The sequence below is a fragment of the Cynocephalus volans genome, chromosome 8, assembly GCF_027409185.1.
Source record: "Cynocephalus volans isolate mCynVol1 chromosome 8, mCynVol1.pri, whole genome shotgun sequence".
In the NCBI taxonomy this organism is placed as follows: Eukaryota; Metazoa; Chordata; class Mammalia; order Dermoptera; family Cynocephalidae; genus Cynocephalus; species Cynocephalus volans.
This window is the reverse complement of record NC_084467.1, coordinates 19,614,148-19,630,209: the sequence shown is the minus strand read 5'-3', so window position 1 is coordinate 19,630,209 and position 16,062 is coordinate 19,614,148. Positions and strand designations below refer to the sequence as shown.

The 16,062-nt window shown below is 53.5% G+C and overlaps 1 protein-coding gene across 1 annotated transcript in view; it reads left to right on the top strand.

Moving 5' to 3' along the window:
* The first annotated feature begins 1,226 nt into the window (after nucleotides 1-1,226).
* The window catches only part of RUNX3 (RUNX family transcription factor 3), a 57,802-nt gene continuing 42,966 nt past the window's right edge, over nucleotides 1,227-16,062 (top strand). Inside the window, exon 1 of the mRNA XM_063106527.1 lies at nucleotides 1,227-1,284. Coding sequence (XP_062962597.1) covers nucleotides 1,227-1,284 — 58 coding nt within the window. The remainder of the gene's footprint in view (nucleotides 1,285-16,062) is intronic.

Here is a 16,062-nt window from a genome sequence, read left to right as displayed (position 1 = left end):
GACAAGCTCTGCAGAGGGCCTCCTGGCACAGCCACACCGCCAGCTTTCACGAGGAAGGCCTTTCTTGGTGGGCAGGCCGATGTGATGCCGCTTCATGTGTTTCCCATTTGTACTCCATCCCAGCTCCCATAAAATCCCCTGAAGTGCCACCCAGCCACACATGCAGACGCCTCGCCCTAGCAACACAGGCGGTGGACAACGGCAGGGTGTCGGCCGCAGCCCAGGGGCAAGGCGGGCGCAGAGGATCCAGGCTCCTGGCACCCAGTGAGGGGCCTGCAGGGCTCCCAGCCCGCCCAGGCCAACGCTGGCCTTAATTAAGAAGGAGTCTCCCACACAGGATCCAAACCACCGCCCCCGCTCCAACTGCTTTCAGTTCTGCTTGTTGGGCCGCGTGCTAGGGCCAGCCTCACAAATAAAAGCCATCACTTTTCTCTCTCTCTCTTTCTTTCCTTTTTTTTTTTTTTTTTCATTTTCTTTTTTTTTTTCCAAATAAGAGAAAGAGGCAGCCGCAAGATCTTCTAAGAGACTGTGACATCACGGCCCAGGTGACTAGGGCCCAGCCAATAGGCCAAGGCCGCAAGCTGGCTTCTCGCATCCTGTGAGCTGAGGTTGGGTTGACACTGTGAAGGCCTGGTCCCTCAACCACAGAACCACAAGGCCAGGCCCTCGGCCGCCTCCAGGGCCCTGCGCTGGAGCTGGTTGGCTCCCAGCCCTCCCCACCCCCTGGCCGCCCTCGCACCCACTGGAGCCTGGGCCCTGTGGAGGGGAAGCCTCATTCATTCATTCCCCGTGGCGCTGCTGCGGGCCTAGCTCTGCTCTGGCGGCCGCGAGCGCCTCCACCCTGGCTGCCGAAAGCCCCTTCCCGCCATCTAATGATACACTCTGCATACGCTTCTGTTGAAAATTTGTGGCTAGACATTCCTGTGGGACCGGGAATCCAAATTCTTGGGTACAAACAGAAACTTACTTTCCTTGGGGATTTTTTTTTTTTTTTCTCTCTCTCTCTCTCACTCACACACACTCTCGCGTTCTTTCCTTTTTTTCTTTTTCGTAGCAGCAGGGGGAAAAAAGAGACCAAACAAAAAAACAAACAAAAAGCAACAGCCCGCCCCCCCACCCCCTTTATTTTCAAAAGTAGCTAGACAAAAATAAAACGACAGCCAACCAAGTCAATCCCAACCCAACCCCCCTGAAGGGTTGAATTCTCGCCTTCCTCAGAGCCGGTCATGGCATCGAACAGCATCTTTGATTCCTTCCCGACCTACTCGCCGACCTTCATCCGTGGTGAGTAACGATCGCCCGGGGCCCTGGGCTGGCCCTTGCGGGTGGGGAGCTGTGGCCAGGCCCCGGACCATGTCCCTCCACCGACCACCCTGGCTGCCCTCAAGCGCACGGCCTGTCTACCGAAATCCGCTGGCCTCTGAGAGCCTGAGGTGGGAACAGGGCTTGGTGGCCTCCGTGGTCTCCTGGCGTAGAACGCCACCATGGGACTTTTATCCTCAGCGGGTGGGGACAGTTAGCAGCAGGGCAAAGGATACCACAAGACCTCAAGACCTCAAAGGCCAGACCTCAGAGGGTCCCAGGGTGGAGAGGACAAGGGGAAGTCGCTGTGACCCTCGGCTCCCTGCCTCACTAATGGGGCTCCCAGGCCCCACAGCCCCGGCCCCTGCCTGCCAGAGCTCGGACCCTCCACCTGGGCTCAGGCAGACGCGGGCTGGCCGGCTTCTGAGGAGAGCCGTGGGAGGCAGGCAGGGGACAAGGCTGTGCCTTAGGATCTGGAGATCTCCCTGAGGACCGTCCCCCACGTTTTGCACGCAATCCCTGGGCTAATGAAGTGGAGGGAAGAGAAAGGAGCTAAGGCTTTTGTGGAGAATTTGACAGCACTGGGCCATACTGAAGCTGGACCTGTGTCGGGGCAACAGGCCTCGGGAAGGTTTTGGATTCAGTCGCAGGGGAGAAGAAAATGTTTCTGGGTGGCTTTTGCCTCGTTCGTAGCCTGGAGGAGTCCCGAGTTTTGGATTGCGTTCCTCAGCAAGGATGGGGGTCCAGGATCCCCCACTTGGAGGCTCTGATTGAGGCTGGGACTCACGGAGAGACTTCTTTCGGGCCGATGTGCCCTGGCCTCAGGCCACTCCTGCTGCCTTCCTCTTCCCCGGCAGAAGCTTAGACAGGGCTGTGGCACCTGAGATTGGGGTTCAAGAGTCCCTGAGCTTGCATCCTACAGCTCAGTGGCTACCTTGCTGAGCGACCTTAGACGAGTTACTTAACATCTCTGTGCCCCAAACGGAGTCCCCTCTGACTGTGATGTTCTGATGGTCTGAGGCTATGTATGAGGGCAGTGGTGGCTCTGGGTTGGTCACAGGAGCCAGTTTTCCTCCAGAATAGAGGGGCTGCGTGGGATCTAGAGCTCCAGGCTTTGGGGGCTGGTGCTTTCTTTCTTCAGCCAAGGTGGTCAGCAGAGACACAGAAGTTGGTCTGACTGTCTGTCTGTCCCACTGCCCATCTGCCTGTGCTGCTGCTGGCTAACAGAGGGACTCCGAGCCAGTCCTTGGGCAGCCGGCTCTAGGCAGGGACCGAGACACAGTTGGGTGTGTGTTGTCCACAGGTTTCTGCAAAGGCTTGTCTGACAGTGGGGCCTGTTCTCCTTCCCTGGGGAGGCCAGGGTGGGCTGTGTGGCTGCAGATGAGGAGGAGGGGGCTGCCATCCCCCACACTGCCACCAAACCTGGCTGTGCCTGGTGGCAAGCAGCAGCCCCAGGTCGGGGAGAATTGTGGGTTCCTTCCTTCAAGCTGCTGCTATTATAACCTTGTTCCCTTTGTAGTCCTCAGAGCTAATTAAAGGCAGTTCTGTGGCAAGAAAATAAGAGTTTATAAAAACCATTTGCTGGGTCTTTGTAATCTGTATTTCTCCTTCCATGAGCAAGATGGAGAAATGCAGGGTTTCAAACAAAGGAACCTTGGGAGACAGGGCTGAAGTGCCAGCCTGCCTGGGATGGGCCCCTGATGCCGCGGAGCCCGGGAGATGGTAGATGGCAGCATGAAGGCAGAGGGAGGGGAGAGTCAGCAGCTTTTGGCCCAATATGTACCTGAAGACAGGAGGCTGGCTGGGCAGAGTGGGCTGAACCCTGGTTGACAGGGGTGCAGAAGGTGCCTTGTAGCTGGGGTCCCTGGGGAGGCGTTGGGGTCTGGGGTCTGGGGCCTGGTGTGCCAGCGCTTTCCCCGTGCTTCCATGGAGAAGTTCTGTCCACACTGTTTGGCCCTCTCTCTCCTGCCCAGTTCTGCTGACAACATGCTTGCCTCAGGGGACTGTCTCCCAAATTCTGCCCCCAGAGGCTCACAGAGCTCCAGCTGTCAATTCTGTCCCCAGAGAGATCCAACCTCAGGGTTCCTTCTGCAGGGATCTGACTCCACAATGCCCCACGTAGGGTCCTTAACCTGTTCTGAGCCACTGACCCTTCTGGAGTCTCAGGAAGTCTCATGGACTCCCCTTCAGAATCGCATTTTTAAATGCATAAAACAAGATTCAAAGGATTACGAAGGAAACCAGATCTATGGCAATACAATTGTCAAATGAAAAGAGTAAGCTTGTGAGGTGGTGACCAGGACCCCTTTATGTACACACTGAGTTGTTACTACTTAGACCTCACAGTAGATCCAGCGACCGCTGTCTGTGGGGCAGGAGCTGGCTCAGTGATGGTGCAAATCCAGGCACTGAGATGGAAGGCATGAGAGGCACAGGGCCCCCTGGGGGCCTCCCGGGCAGGACCAGGGGTATTTATTCTTCCTTTCCTCTCTCTGGTCCTCGGTTTCCACATATGACAATTGTGGGCAGTGGCCTTGAGGGTCCCCAAGGGCCCATCCACAGCTCTGCCGGCAGACAGCACCTCCATCCTGAATCTTCCCCATGAGGCCCTTCTCTGCACCCTTTGGGGCACCCCTCTCACAGCAGGTCCCCTTTGCAGTTCCCCTAAACTGTACCCCCATGGGCAAAACTCTCTCCCAAGGACACCGAGGGTGGGTGCCCCTCCAAGAAGGGAACTGGAAGAAATCGGCTGAAAGTAACACATACAGGATCTAAAGAGCACTGGGGAGGCAAAGGTTTTCATTTATTAATTCAGGGATTCCACAAAAGCTTATCAAGGAGCAGAGAATCAAGATTCAAGCCTGGTCTCTGGAGTGAGACTCTCCAGGTCCAAGTCCTGACTCTGCCCTTCAACAACTGTAACCTGAGGCAAGTTACTTCACCCCTCTGTGCCTCAGTTTCCTCATCTGTGAGGGAAGATGATTATACCTACCTTGTGGGGCTACTGAGAGAATTAAATGAGCAGAGTGCCTGGCACAGAGTAATTGCTTAATCAATGTCTTTATTCTTCTCATACTATGAGCCTGGCCTTGTGCTGGGAGTTCACATCCAAGGGAGACTGGGTCAGGATCTCCATCTAAGAGCACCCTGTCTGGTGGGAAAGACATCAACAGAAAATTACACTGGGGTGTGATGAATGTTACAATGAGGGAAATGGAAGACTGGGAACTCAAAGAGGGGCACGGGCCCAGCCTGGGCCAAGAGGGAACAATCTCCCTGGAGGAGCAACGTATAAGCTTGGTCTTAAAAAGTGAGGAGATGACAGAGAAGGGGGGAAAGGGTGTCCCAGGCAGAAGGAGTGGCCTGGGCAGGGGTGTGGGGGCAGGCAAGGATGAGATGGTTCTGGGAGCCTGGGGATGGCTGTAGGGCATGGGGCAGGTAAGGAATGCTGAAGACCTTGGAAGTGGAGCCAGCCTGTGCTGGCCTCGACTGTCCCACCAAGGTTCTCTTAACAGTGGTTGGAGCTGGCCAGCCACTCCTCCTCTGAAGACACCTGGGAGAAATGGAAAATGGACTCTCAGGCATAAGGCGGCCTGTGTGGAGGCAAGGGGTGGACAAAATGGCCCTGGGCAGGTGTCACACCAGGATGGTATGATTCAGGGAGGAAGCTGCCCCGACCAGAGCGGTCAGTCACTGTGTCCTTTCCCAAGCTCCTGGCAGTGGCCAATGACAGGGACGCTCCAGGTTCTAGCACTGAAAGCCCTAAGTCCCAGGAAACCTCCCAATTCCAGGCAACCCAGGACAGTTGGTCACCCTGAGCACTGTACTCCTGGAGGCCTGGCCTTCCCCCACCACTGCTGGGAGATGAACAGCCTGTCCGCCAGCCATTCCGTACCCGCTATGGTGGTTGCCTGGCGCCGCCTCGGCCGGGCCCCTTTGACGGTGGCTTCTGAGGCCACCCTGCACACACCCATCTCTCCAGACCACCCTGCCTGTCCAAAGTGCCCCCCAAGCTGGAAGGGCATTCCTGGGAGCCCCCCACTGCCCACAGGGTCTGGGCGGGCAAAAGCCGGCCCTACAAGTGGGACTGTGTGTCCAGGCCTCACCCGCGCCCACGTCGGCAGCTGGCGGCCCCCAGCGGCCCCACTGGTCATATAGAAGGCCCATTGACGCCTGGCCTTGAGGTGGCCGCATCAAAGCAGAGGCTTGCTTGGTTACCTGAAGGGGTGGGGGGGGGCAGGAGACGGGTGCCCCTGAGCTGCGGGGCCTGAAAACCTGACCTTCCAGAAGGCTGTGAGAGACAGGAGGAGAGCAGTGTCCTCTGACCCCAGCCTTGCCCTGAACCAGGCCAGACTCCTCTATAAGTGGGGAAACTGAGGCCTGGAGTCAGATTTAAGCTGCTTAGCAGCTGGGGCACCCACATGTTAATTAACTTCTTTGAGTCTCAGTCTCTTCCTCCGTAAAATGGGGCTAATAACGCTGACTTCAAAAGATGGTTGCAGAGAGTGAATGTGATCCTGCCCCAAAGCCCTGCACATGGCACCCGGTATGTAGTGAGTGCTCACTCAGCGCACCGGCCTCCTAATGGGATTGGGCCCCTGGGCCACCTCCACTCTGGTCACTTGCCACTTGGCAGATGTTTCCATGTGTCACTCCCTTGCTCTTTCTCCAGTGCTGGCCCCTGGTTTTTCTCAGTGCTGGAGAGCACTGAGCTGGGGGGAGACTGCAGAGGGACTGTCAGGCCCCTTGTCCGTGGCTCCCAGAGGTGAGGGTGGAGAAGAGGGCACCCTTTGGTGAGGAGGCAACATAAAATGTGGCTGTGAGTCCCAGCTGCCGCCAGGCCCCACCACTCCCTCGCCGTGTGGCCTTGGGAGAAGCCCTTCACCTCTCTGTGCTTGGTTTTGTCATCTGTAAAACGGGAAGAACTAACAGTACCCACCTCAAGTCTTGTTGGTGAATTTAATATAATGAATTTAATACAATTCACTTTGACTTCTAATAAATTCATACCTATATAATTATGTAATTCTTTTTGCTTTCAACTAATATTTTTGAATACTTACCTTTTAGACTCTAGTAATAAATAGGATAGAATTTCTGCATGTACTTATTACTATGTATAACATATGTATAATATACACAATATACATACTTATCACACATAATAAAGAGTATATATATAATATGCTTAATACAGGGCCTGGTGCAGAGTCAAGCCCTCCATAAATGCCAGAAATTTTTACCATTTAATATTCTTCCTCCTCCTCCTTCTCTGCAAAAAATGTCTCCCTGACTTTGAGCAGGATGGGGAAGGTGAGAAACGCTGCCCTGTCCTCTCAAGGCCCAGCTTGGCAACCGCCCCCTCTGGGGAGCCCCTTTCCTGGCCTTTCCCCTTCTCCCCTTCAGGACTTGGGGTGACCTGCCACTGCCATCCCTCACCCCTCACCCGGTAGTGTTCAAAGGGTGCTCCTGGGAGGTAGCAGCAGGTCACAGGCGATGCTTGGCGTTTCCTGCTACATGGATAGAGGAAAGAATAAAGGGATGAAGAATGAATGAATGAATGAATGAATGAATGAATGAATGGCTAACAACTGGTCAGCCCAAGAGGCTTTCCGCTTCTCCCCTCACTTCCCCCTTCGCTGTCTGGCTTTTTCTTTCAAACGCTGGCAGGCGCGAGCCTCAGCGCTCCCATCCAATCACGGTGGGCAGCCTGAAGGTTTAGGTTCCTCTTTGGGGTTTTCTTTCGAGTCTGGGAAAAGTGTCTCTGGTGAAAGGTTCAGACTTACATGTGGGCGGAAAGAGCAGACGTGTATAACTTATGATTTGTAGGGTGACCGAAGTTAGCCCCCCTGGAAATGTCCTTCATTGTGTGACGTGATGACTGAGATTCAGCCATTAGCTCTCAGTTCCTGTGGGGTGATGTGCTGCTATTGGGGCTTTTGTGAATGCGGGTCCCTTCCTGTCACGCACATCTGAGTGTCAACGAATCCAGCTGACCTGCTCACCTTTGAGAGCAGGGGATCCAGGGAAAGGCAGGCTCGGGGAGCTCAGAAGGAAAAGGGCGTGAAATGAAAGGGGATGGGAAGGAGAGGAAAGGTCCATCGGGGTCATGCCCCTGGGTGCCAGTGGCTGAGGACCAACACCCCCGGCCCCAAGAACCATCTCCACCTCCAGATTTCCCTCCAGTTCTCCCTCAGTGAGCCTGGGTTCTGCCCACCCGCATGGAGGAAGTGCGGGCAGGAGGCTAGTGAAGCGCTTCCCACAGCTCTGAGCACCCTCGTTGGCTTAGAAAGAGACTCCAGGTCCAGGATGGTGGCACTGAGGAGTTGCAGGTCAGGGGTGAAGGGAGCCCATGGGGAGAGCCTGGTCCCCTACGTCCCCCACGAAGCAACCGTATTCCTTCCCAAGGGAGAAAGAAAGCACCTCTGAGAACAGGGCCACCTTCGAAAAAGACTGGAAGGAGACACTAAAATGTCAGCAAGAGCTAATGCTATGGGGTGCACTTGCAGCAAGGAAACTTTATTTTAAGTTCTTTTAGTGATTGTGTGTTCTTCCAAACTTTTAAACACTAAACATGCATTACTTATAGATTTAGGGGGAAGAACTTCCCCCTCCCCCAGAGAAAGAAAGAGGAAGAGGCAGCCTCACCCCCCAGAAGTGGGAGAGCTGGGGATCCCGGCAGCCTGGACTCCAGCCTGGGATCAGCCTTCTCCTGCCCAGCGAAGGCCCCACTGGCCACCTTTCTCTCTGTTCTGCCTCTCAAGTTGCTAGGTCTGTTGCCTGCCTCCCTGGCCCTGCCCTGTTGGGCTGTGGAGCAATGGTCTGCCTGCCTCGGCTGGGCAGAGCTGTGCATACAGCAGGTGCTAGGAAAATACTCATGGCCTGAGGTGTGGTCCCAACCTGGAGACAGTTTCCCTGGAGAGATAAGGATGGTTCCCAGATTCTCACAGTCCCAGTGAACTAGAGATGTGATGTGGGCAAGCTGGTGCTGCTGATTCATTCGATGGAATGTATTGAGCATCTACTGCATGCCAGCACTGTTTGAGGCACTGCGGATTCAGGAGTGAACGAAACAGACAAAGATGCCCGCCCTCCTCCAGTTGACATTCTAGTGATGCATAGAAGGAGGTCACCTCAGGAACTCCTCAGTGTTCTCCAGCATCGCAACTTTCAGTTTACAGATGGGGAAACTGAGGCCCAGAGAGGCGGCACCTTGCCAAGCCCCACAGCCAGGGAGTTGCAGAACCTGCTCTAATCTCCAGGGCCCCTGAGACTCAGCCCAGACCTTAGCCCATCCCCACTCCCCTGAGGCTGGCCTTCTCCTCTGGCCACCAGCACCTCTCTGGCTTATATCCTTCCTACCTTTGTGGAGTTTCCGCCTTCTGGGACTTGTTTGAATGCTCCTAATACCCCATTAAATCCTAATCACAGCTTGGTGTGCTGGGCATCACTACTCTCATTGTGGAGATGGAAAAGCAAACAGACTCAGAGAGACGGTGTGAGTTGCTGTAACTAATATTCAAAAAGAGGAAAGGGAATGCGGAAGAGAGAAGGGAACCACGTCTGCTGATGACTTTCTGTGTGCCAGGCACTGCGGTCCTTCCTCTGTAAGCAGATCTCATTTCATTTAGCTCTATGGTAATCCACGTAGTAGGTGTCATTGTTATTATCATCACCGTTTTACAGATAGGGAAACTGAGGCTCAGCAAAGGGAAGTGATTTGCACTGAAAGTCATGTGGCTAGTAACTGGCGAAACCTTGATTCATGCCAGGGTCTATGTGACACCAAAGCCAGCCCATCAAACTTTCCCTTCTACCTGGCAGACGTCTCTTCTTCCTTAAAGCCCAAACATACCACCCCCACGGAGACCTCCCTGATTCCTCCAGGCAAGGTGATTTATATCTTTCTCTGCACAACCAGAGCCCCTGCAGGCCCTTCTCAAAAATTTCCAGAAGGCCTCCTAGAAAGGGTAGAATCTGAGGTGGTCTAGAATAGGCAGACCTGGGAAGGAAAGAACACGGGTGGTGCAGGCAGGGTGAATGGCTTAGAAGGAGGATCATGCAGAGAGGATTTCATAGAGATGAAGGGCTTGAGAGTCCTGTGGAGGGGGTGAGGGAGAGGAGGCTGAGGAAAACGATGGGCCCAGCCCAGGGTGGGGCATGGCTTCAAGGCAGGATCTGAGCTGTGCAGCGATGTGGGACAAAGCATCCCATGAGACACAGTGCATCTCCCTGAAATACACCAGTGTGGACGTGGCCTTGAGTGCATGTATGACTATGTGCACAGCGACCACAGGGGCCTCCCGCACCCTCTCGAGAGCCCTATTTTTATCACTCTCTACTAGACACACATCTGAGCAGCAAAAGTGCACTTGTTCTCAGGCACGTAGAGTGCTCCACGGATGGCCATGTCTGTAGTTGTCCTACGAGAGCAAGGGGGAAGGTTCAGAGCAGTCAAAACGAGGCCTGTCCTGGGGAAAATCCCAGGACGAGCACAGACTACATAATTTTCAGGGCACACTGCAAAATGAAAATGCAGACCCTTGATCAAAATTCATTAAGAATTTCAGGATGGTGACTGAAGAATATTAAACCAGGCACGGGGCCCTTCTAAGCAAGGGACCTGTGCAACTGCCCAGGTCACATGCCCACAAAGCCGGCCCTGACTGGGGACAGCCGTAGGCCGGCCTGAAAATAAACCTCTGTCTGCCTTCCCTTCATTTGTGCTCCAGGCCTGTGGCTTGTGCAGGCATCCATTCCTCATAAGTCCACAATTTAAGAAATAATAATAAATTAAAAGCCTCGAGTGAAATCGTACCTTGAAAATTTTAGAACCAGTAAGAACATTAGGGAAAACAAATCCAACCAACGTCCCCACCCCATCTGCCTTGTATGTTGTAGAACATCTGAAGGATCTAAGAAATTTAAAAATAAACTCAGTCATCTCAACACCCAGAGAAAACCACCATCATTCGGTGAATTTTCTTACAGTCTATTTTTTCCCTGTGTCTTGTTTTTGCCTTTATGGGGGTCTCTTCCTTTTGTGTGTGAGGCCATTAAGAGATATATCCAAGCCCCTCATCAAGAATATTAATAGTCATTATACATACATGTCAGGATATGTCTCGGAAGAATCTAGAACAGCGCTGTACAGCAGAACTTTCGGTGGTGATGGAAATGCTCTTTGTCGGTGCTCCTCGATACAGTAGCCACTAGCTGTGAGGGAATGTTGAGCACTTGATATGCGGCTAGTGCAATTTAATTTTTAATCTTATTTCATTTTAATTATTTTAATTTAAATAGCCACGTGTGGCTAATGGATACCTGGACAGACCGTGCAGATCTATAAGAATGTACGCCCAGCTATTAGCTGAGCTATCTCTCAGGGTGAGATTATGAAGTTTTTCATTTTTCAACTAATGTTTGAGAAGTTTTATACACAACAAGCATGTAGGGCTTTTGTAGTCAGAAGAAAGCTACTAAAGACTTTAAGTCATTTACATTCAGGACTACAGGAAATAAAAAAACCTTTAGATTTTTAAAAGCCTATCATGGGGAAAGATTGATCCTGGCAGAATGAGATCTATTTTTATATTTCCTATCAATATAGAGGAGAAAGAATGTGGGGTTTAGAACCAGACGTTGTGGGTTTGTCTATCAGATCTGCCACATACTGGCTGGGTGGCCACTTAACTTCCCTGAACCTCAGTTTCCTCATCTGTGTGATGGGGCTATTGGTGCTACTGACCTCCCCAGGCTGCTGTGGGGACTAAATCGACAATGAAGGGGGGAAGGTGAGCACCGCTGAGCAGGGGTGCACAGAACTGGAGAAGGTTTCTGTAGAGGTGGAAGGACTCATCACGGTGAGGGGGTGTCACAGCTCTCTCCCCCATCTGCCATTTCCTAGAAACCAGGAAATGAGGGTGGCATCTCCAATGTGTGTTCAGCAGATGTTATCGGGTGCTGAACAGAAATAATAGGGCTCCGTGCCAGACAAGATTGAGAGTGCCAGTATCAAACAATGTTCAACAGGGTTTTGCTGCAGGACTTTTCAGAGCCTTTGATCTGCTAAGGAACATAGGCACCGGGAAGGGCTGGCGTGTTGTAAAACCTGATCTGGGAAAAGCTACTCTAGGAAAAGCTGTTAACTCCAACAGGGGCCACAGGCACTGTGGGGGCCGGAAAACTATCTTTTCAAGGACCTAGGACGTTGTACAAGACTTAAAAGAAAAATTTGTTGGCTCATAAATACAAAAAGGAAAAGTACAGAATTGAAATTAATAAGTGTGTAGTTGACGGTCTAGAAAATATAAATTATGACTCAACTCTCAAATAGTTATAATATTAGCAGCAAACACTTAAATAGCTCTTACGATATGCCAGGCACTAAGTGCTTTACATATCTTTGCTCACTGAATTCTCACAACCCTGTAAGACAAATGCTATTAATATTAATATAGGCCATTCTATAGATGAGGACACGGAAGCCCAGAGAGGGTAAGCCAACTGCCCGAGGTCACCCAGCTGGGGTTCAAGCCCAGGCAGCCTTCATCTGGAGCCTGTGTAGCTCACCACAGCACAGTAGCTGTAAGTTCATGGAGGTTTCCTCAGATCAAGGAACACTCTTTGTCCTCCATTGACCTCCTTCCTTGGAAAACCCGACGGCCCTTCCACCAGCTTGGTTCCAGTGTCCTTCAGCCACATCCAGAAAGGCTGAGGGAACTCAAAGGACGAGGGGAAGCCCATCAGAATCAGCTCGGCCATTTTCTTGGTGGATGAGTCATCATCTTCTCTGAGCTTCAGTCTCTCACCTGAGAAATGGGCCAGTAATCAGTTGAGGACCAAGAGAGGGGAGGTTTGTAAAACCCAGTGCATGGCCCGTGGAGAAAGCACCTGAGGTGTGGCAGTCCTCTCTTCACCAGTGCATAGTTGGAGAAACTGAGGCAAGGGGTAGGGCATGGCCAACGCTGAGCTCAGAGAGAATCCCATGGCCCACCCAGGTCCATGTCCAGCACACACAAACAAGGGGCTTCTTTTACTTTTGTCAGGTGCCCACGTTATCCTTCTCAGGACAGCACTTTGAGCACTCTGATGGGGATGTTTGGGCTCCTCTCCCTACGCTCCTCAGCTCTCCCAGGGACCCCTAATACCTACTGCAGGTTCTGCCTGATCCAACAGAAGTCCCCTGGAATTCCCCTGTCAGGTCCCTTCCTGTTCACGGACCCCTGTGCTGGCCTGGTGCACATCCCTCCACCCCATCCCAGTCACCTATGAGATTGACTGTTCCAAGTACTGGCCTCAGCACTTTACATACATCACTGCTAATTCCCACAACCACATGGGGCTGGTATTTTTACCCCCATTTTGCAGAGGAGGAAAGTGAGGCCAGAGAGATTAAGCCACATGCCTGAGCTCGCATAGTTTATAAGCGGCAGAACTGGGGTTTGAACCCAGGGTCTACTAACCACTGCCACAGGGCTCCCCATCAGCATAGCTGAGGGCACAAAAGGCAGCTCCTGAGTGCACACGCTCAGTCACTCACCCACACCCCCTGCACCCCTCTGCATGGCAGGGGCTTTGCTGCTGGATGGGAGTAAGGAAGCTGACCCTCCCATCCGAGCTGGGAGTGCAACCAGCTCCAGGCTCAGAAGGGAGCCCTGCACTTGGGTTTAACACTCCGCAGTTGCCATCTTGAAATTCTCGATAATTTTATCTTTGAACTGGTGTTTCATAAGTGAAGTCTGATGGGACAGTGGAGCACACCCGAGGACTTGGAGCCTGGGACAGTCCCCTGCGCCAAGTGCTGCTTTGGCCACCACCCGCCCCCACTCCCCGGCCTCCCCAGGTGGGGCCTGGGTGCTGACAAGGACATGAGGCAGGCATGGGAGGGTGGGTGCACGTGACCCCCGCATCCAGTTTTGAGGCGGGCCTTGGTCTTCTGTGAGGGTATGTACTCCTTCCACAAGTATCCCCGTGTCCAAGGAAGTGCACCGTTAAATAGCAAATAAAAAACACCAGGGTAGGTCAGGAGAGGCCGCAGAAGAAAAAAAGAAAGAAAGCTTTTCCCCTGCTTTTAGAACAGGGGCCTTGTATTTTCATTTCACACTGGGTCCTACGAATTAGGTAGCTGGCCCTGCCTGAGGTTTGGAGGGGGTGTGCAGGGTCCTTAAAGACGCAGCACAGGCAGGGAGAGAGAGCCCAGACCGGATCTGCCCTGAAGCTTTTTCCAAGTGAGAGGAGGGTGCAACAGCTCCTAGGTGCCCTGGGGGTCCAGGGCCTGTGAGGGCAGGAAGAGGAGACCACAGTGTCGGGACCTGGGGACTTGGAAGCCCTCCAGTGGCTGCCCTGAGCTCAGCTACTTTGACTCCTCCTGGGGTGGCCCATGCTCTGAGCTGAGGCCTGCTTGCTGCCAAGTGCAAGAGGAGAGCTGGGCTTCCCAGGTGGGATGGGTTTCCTTGGCCTGGCCACAGCCAAGGTCAACCCCCTGCCCTACAGAGGCTCAGCCCGAGTGTCAGTCCCGAGGTGGTGGCAGGCAGGCTCCTCATGGCCTCCCACCCCTGCTCATGTGGACAACGGGCCTGGCAAGGCTGGTGCCTGGCCCTGGCTGTTGGACACATCATGGCAAATGAAAGCTCGCAGAGGCCACTGCTTAGTAAGGGAGGCAGGTCACAGCTCAGTCAGTGAACAGGGCCAGGGCAGCGACAACCTAGACAAGGAATCAAGCTGTGGTCGAGGTTGGGACTCAGTTTGTGGCCATTAGGGGGCTCAGGTTGGGGACCGTGCGTCGTGCTCATGGCCAAGTGCTCAGTGCTGAGCTCAGTCTGACTCATAGGAGGTGCTCAGTGAACACTGCGGGAGGAGGTAGGAAACGACCTGGGAAGAATCACACTTTCAAGCTAACCAGACCTGGATTTGAATCTTGCCTCTGCTACTTACTCCCTGCAGGAGACAGTGGACTTCCTTTTTCCTCAGTCTCCTCATCTGTACAATGGGGAGAATATGGGTACCCCATGTGGAATGCTCAGTGTGTGGGAATTAACATGATTATATTGACACGCCCCACAGAAGCTGTCCCCTCCAGACGCCCACACCATTCACTCTGGTTATAAGATTTCAGGCTTTAACTTTTTGTGTTTTTCTGTATTTTGCAAGGGTTTTCACCATGCTCATTTGTATCACAGGGGCAGGAGTCAGGGGTGGGGGATTCGATTCACATTATTTACAAACAGTATTATTTCAGTAGATAATAAATAAGAGCAGACCCTAACAGCATTTGGGCACCGTGCCCTCCCCTCACGTACCTCTACCCTGCACGCACCCCTCCCACAGAAGCGCCTGCCTTCAGGTAATGTCCAGCACCAATTGAGGGGTTCCTGGTAGGACCAGCAGGTGTGCTGGGGCCTCTGTCACAAGCTGCGCCAGCATAGCAACCACAGTCTGGCCCTGCCTCCACCTTAGGCCTCCCGCTCAGTGTGCCACACCCCCCCATGCCAGTGTGAGCACACACCCCCCTCGCACAGGCATACACACACTTCAGAGGCCACAACCACTGTGACAGATGCCTGACTTTTCAGGAACCCCTGCCTGAGGGACCAAGGGACACCTGGTGAAGTGGTCTGAGGGAGGCTGCATGGGGAAGCCACTTTACCCCTACCCAAGCGGTCCCCACTTCTCTGGCCAGGAAATCCTTCTTCCTCCTGGGAGGTCCCCAGACACCTGCCATTAGCTCCTGTCCACTGGGGTGATGCTTCTGGAAAGATGAGGCTGAATAAGAATCCAGTCCCGATGTGATGCTTGGTGCCCCTACTCAGAATGAGGTTTCCCAGCTGGGGGAAGCCTCAGAGATGTCTGGAGGGACACGTCATCTGACAGAGGGGGAAACTGAGGCTGCAAGAGGGAGGGGCCGGCCCCAGGTTACCCCAGGAAGGTAGAGGCGGAAGAGGCAGCTTAGCCCCGGGGAAGCACACAGCAGAGAGGAAGCCAGTCCTGGTCAAACCTCTCTGGGCTTCGGGTTCCTCACCTGTCAAATGGGGGCCATTCAGGGGCCTTCCAGCTCCGACAGCCTGACCTAATAGGAGCTCTGGAAGGCTCCAGGGAGTGCCAGGTGAAGTCCACACAGCTCCCTGGGTGGTGGGGAAAAGAGGATGCAAATAGCAAGGGTCCCCAGGGGCCTGGGTTAACCCCTGAACTCATTTCTGGCCTCTTCTTCCTGTGGGGTTGGTTAAAAAATAGCCTCCCATCTGCCAGGGCTGGGGTAGGCCAGCCTCCATCTGGGGCTGTGAGGTCCCTCCCAGCCCAACCTGAGGCTGAGATCTGCCCACTCCAGTGCCCCAGATCTGCCAGACTTGGCTGCCTGTGGCAAGGTGGCCCGTCTAACAGAATTCTTTCCCCCTTTGACTCAGCAGTGAATATCACCACAAACTGTGCTCAGAACAGCCACAAGCCCAGGAGGCTGTCGTCTGAATCCCTGCTCTCCCAGGATGAGGTGCAGTGACCTCCCAAGGCACACATGGAACCAGGACAGGGGACAGGATGTGGCTACCCAGGTTTTAGGCCAAAACCTGTCCTTGCCTCCGGGTGATGCTGGGACTATTCCCCATCAGGTAGCAGGTGTAGTGAGGCTGCATATTTGTACCCCAGATTACAAGGCCCAGTGTTCTCGTCTGTAAGACGGTAGACAGCCACCTTGACCTATGCCGGCTGCTGTGACGACATACAGAGATGCACGGGGTCTGGTACTTGGCAAGCTCAGTCAGTGAG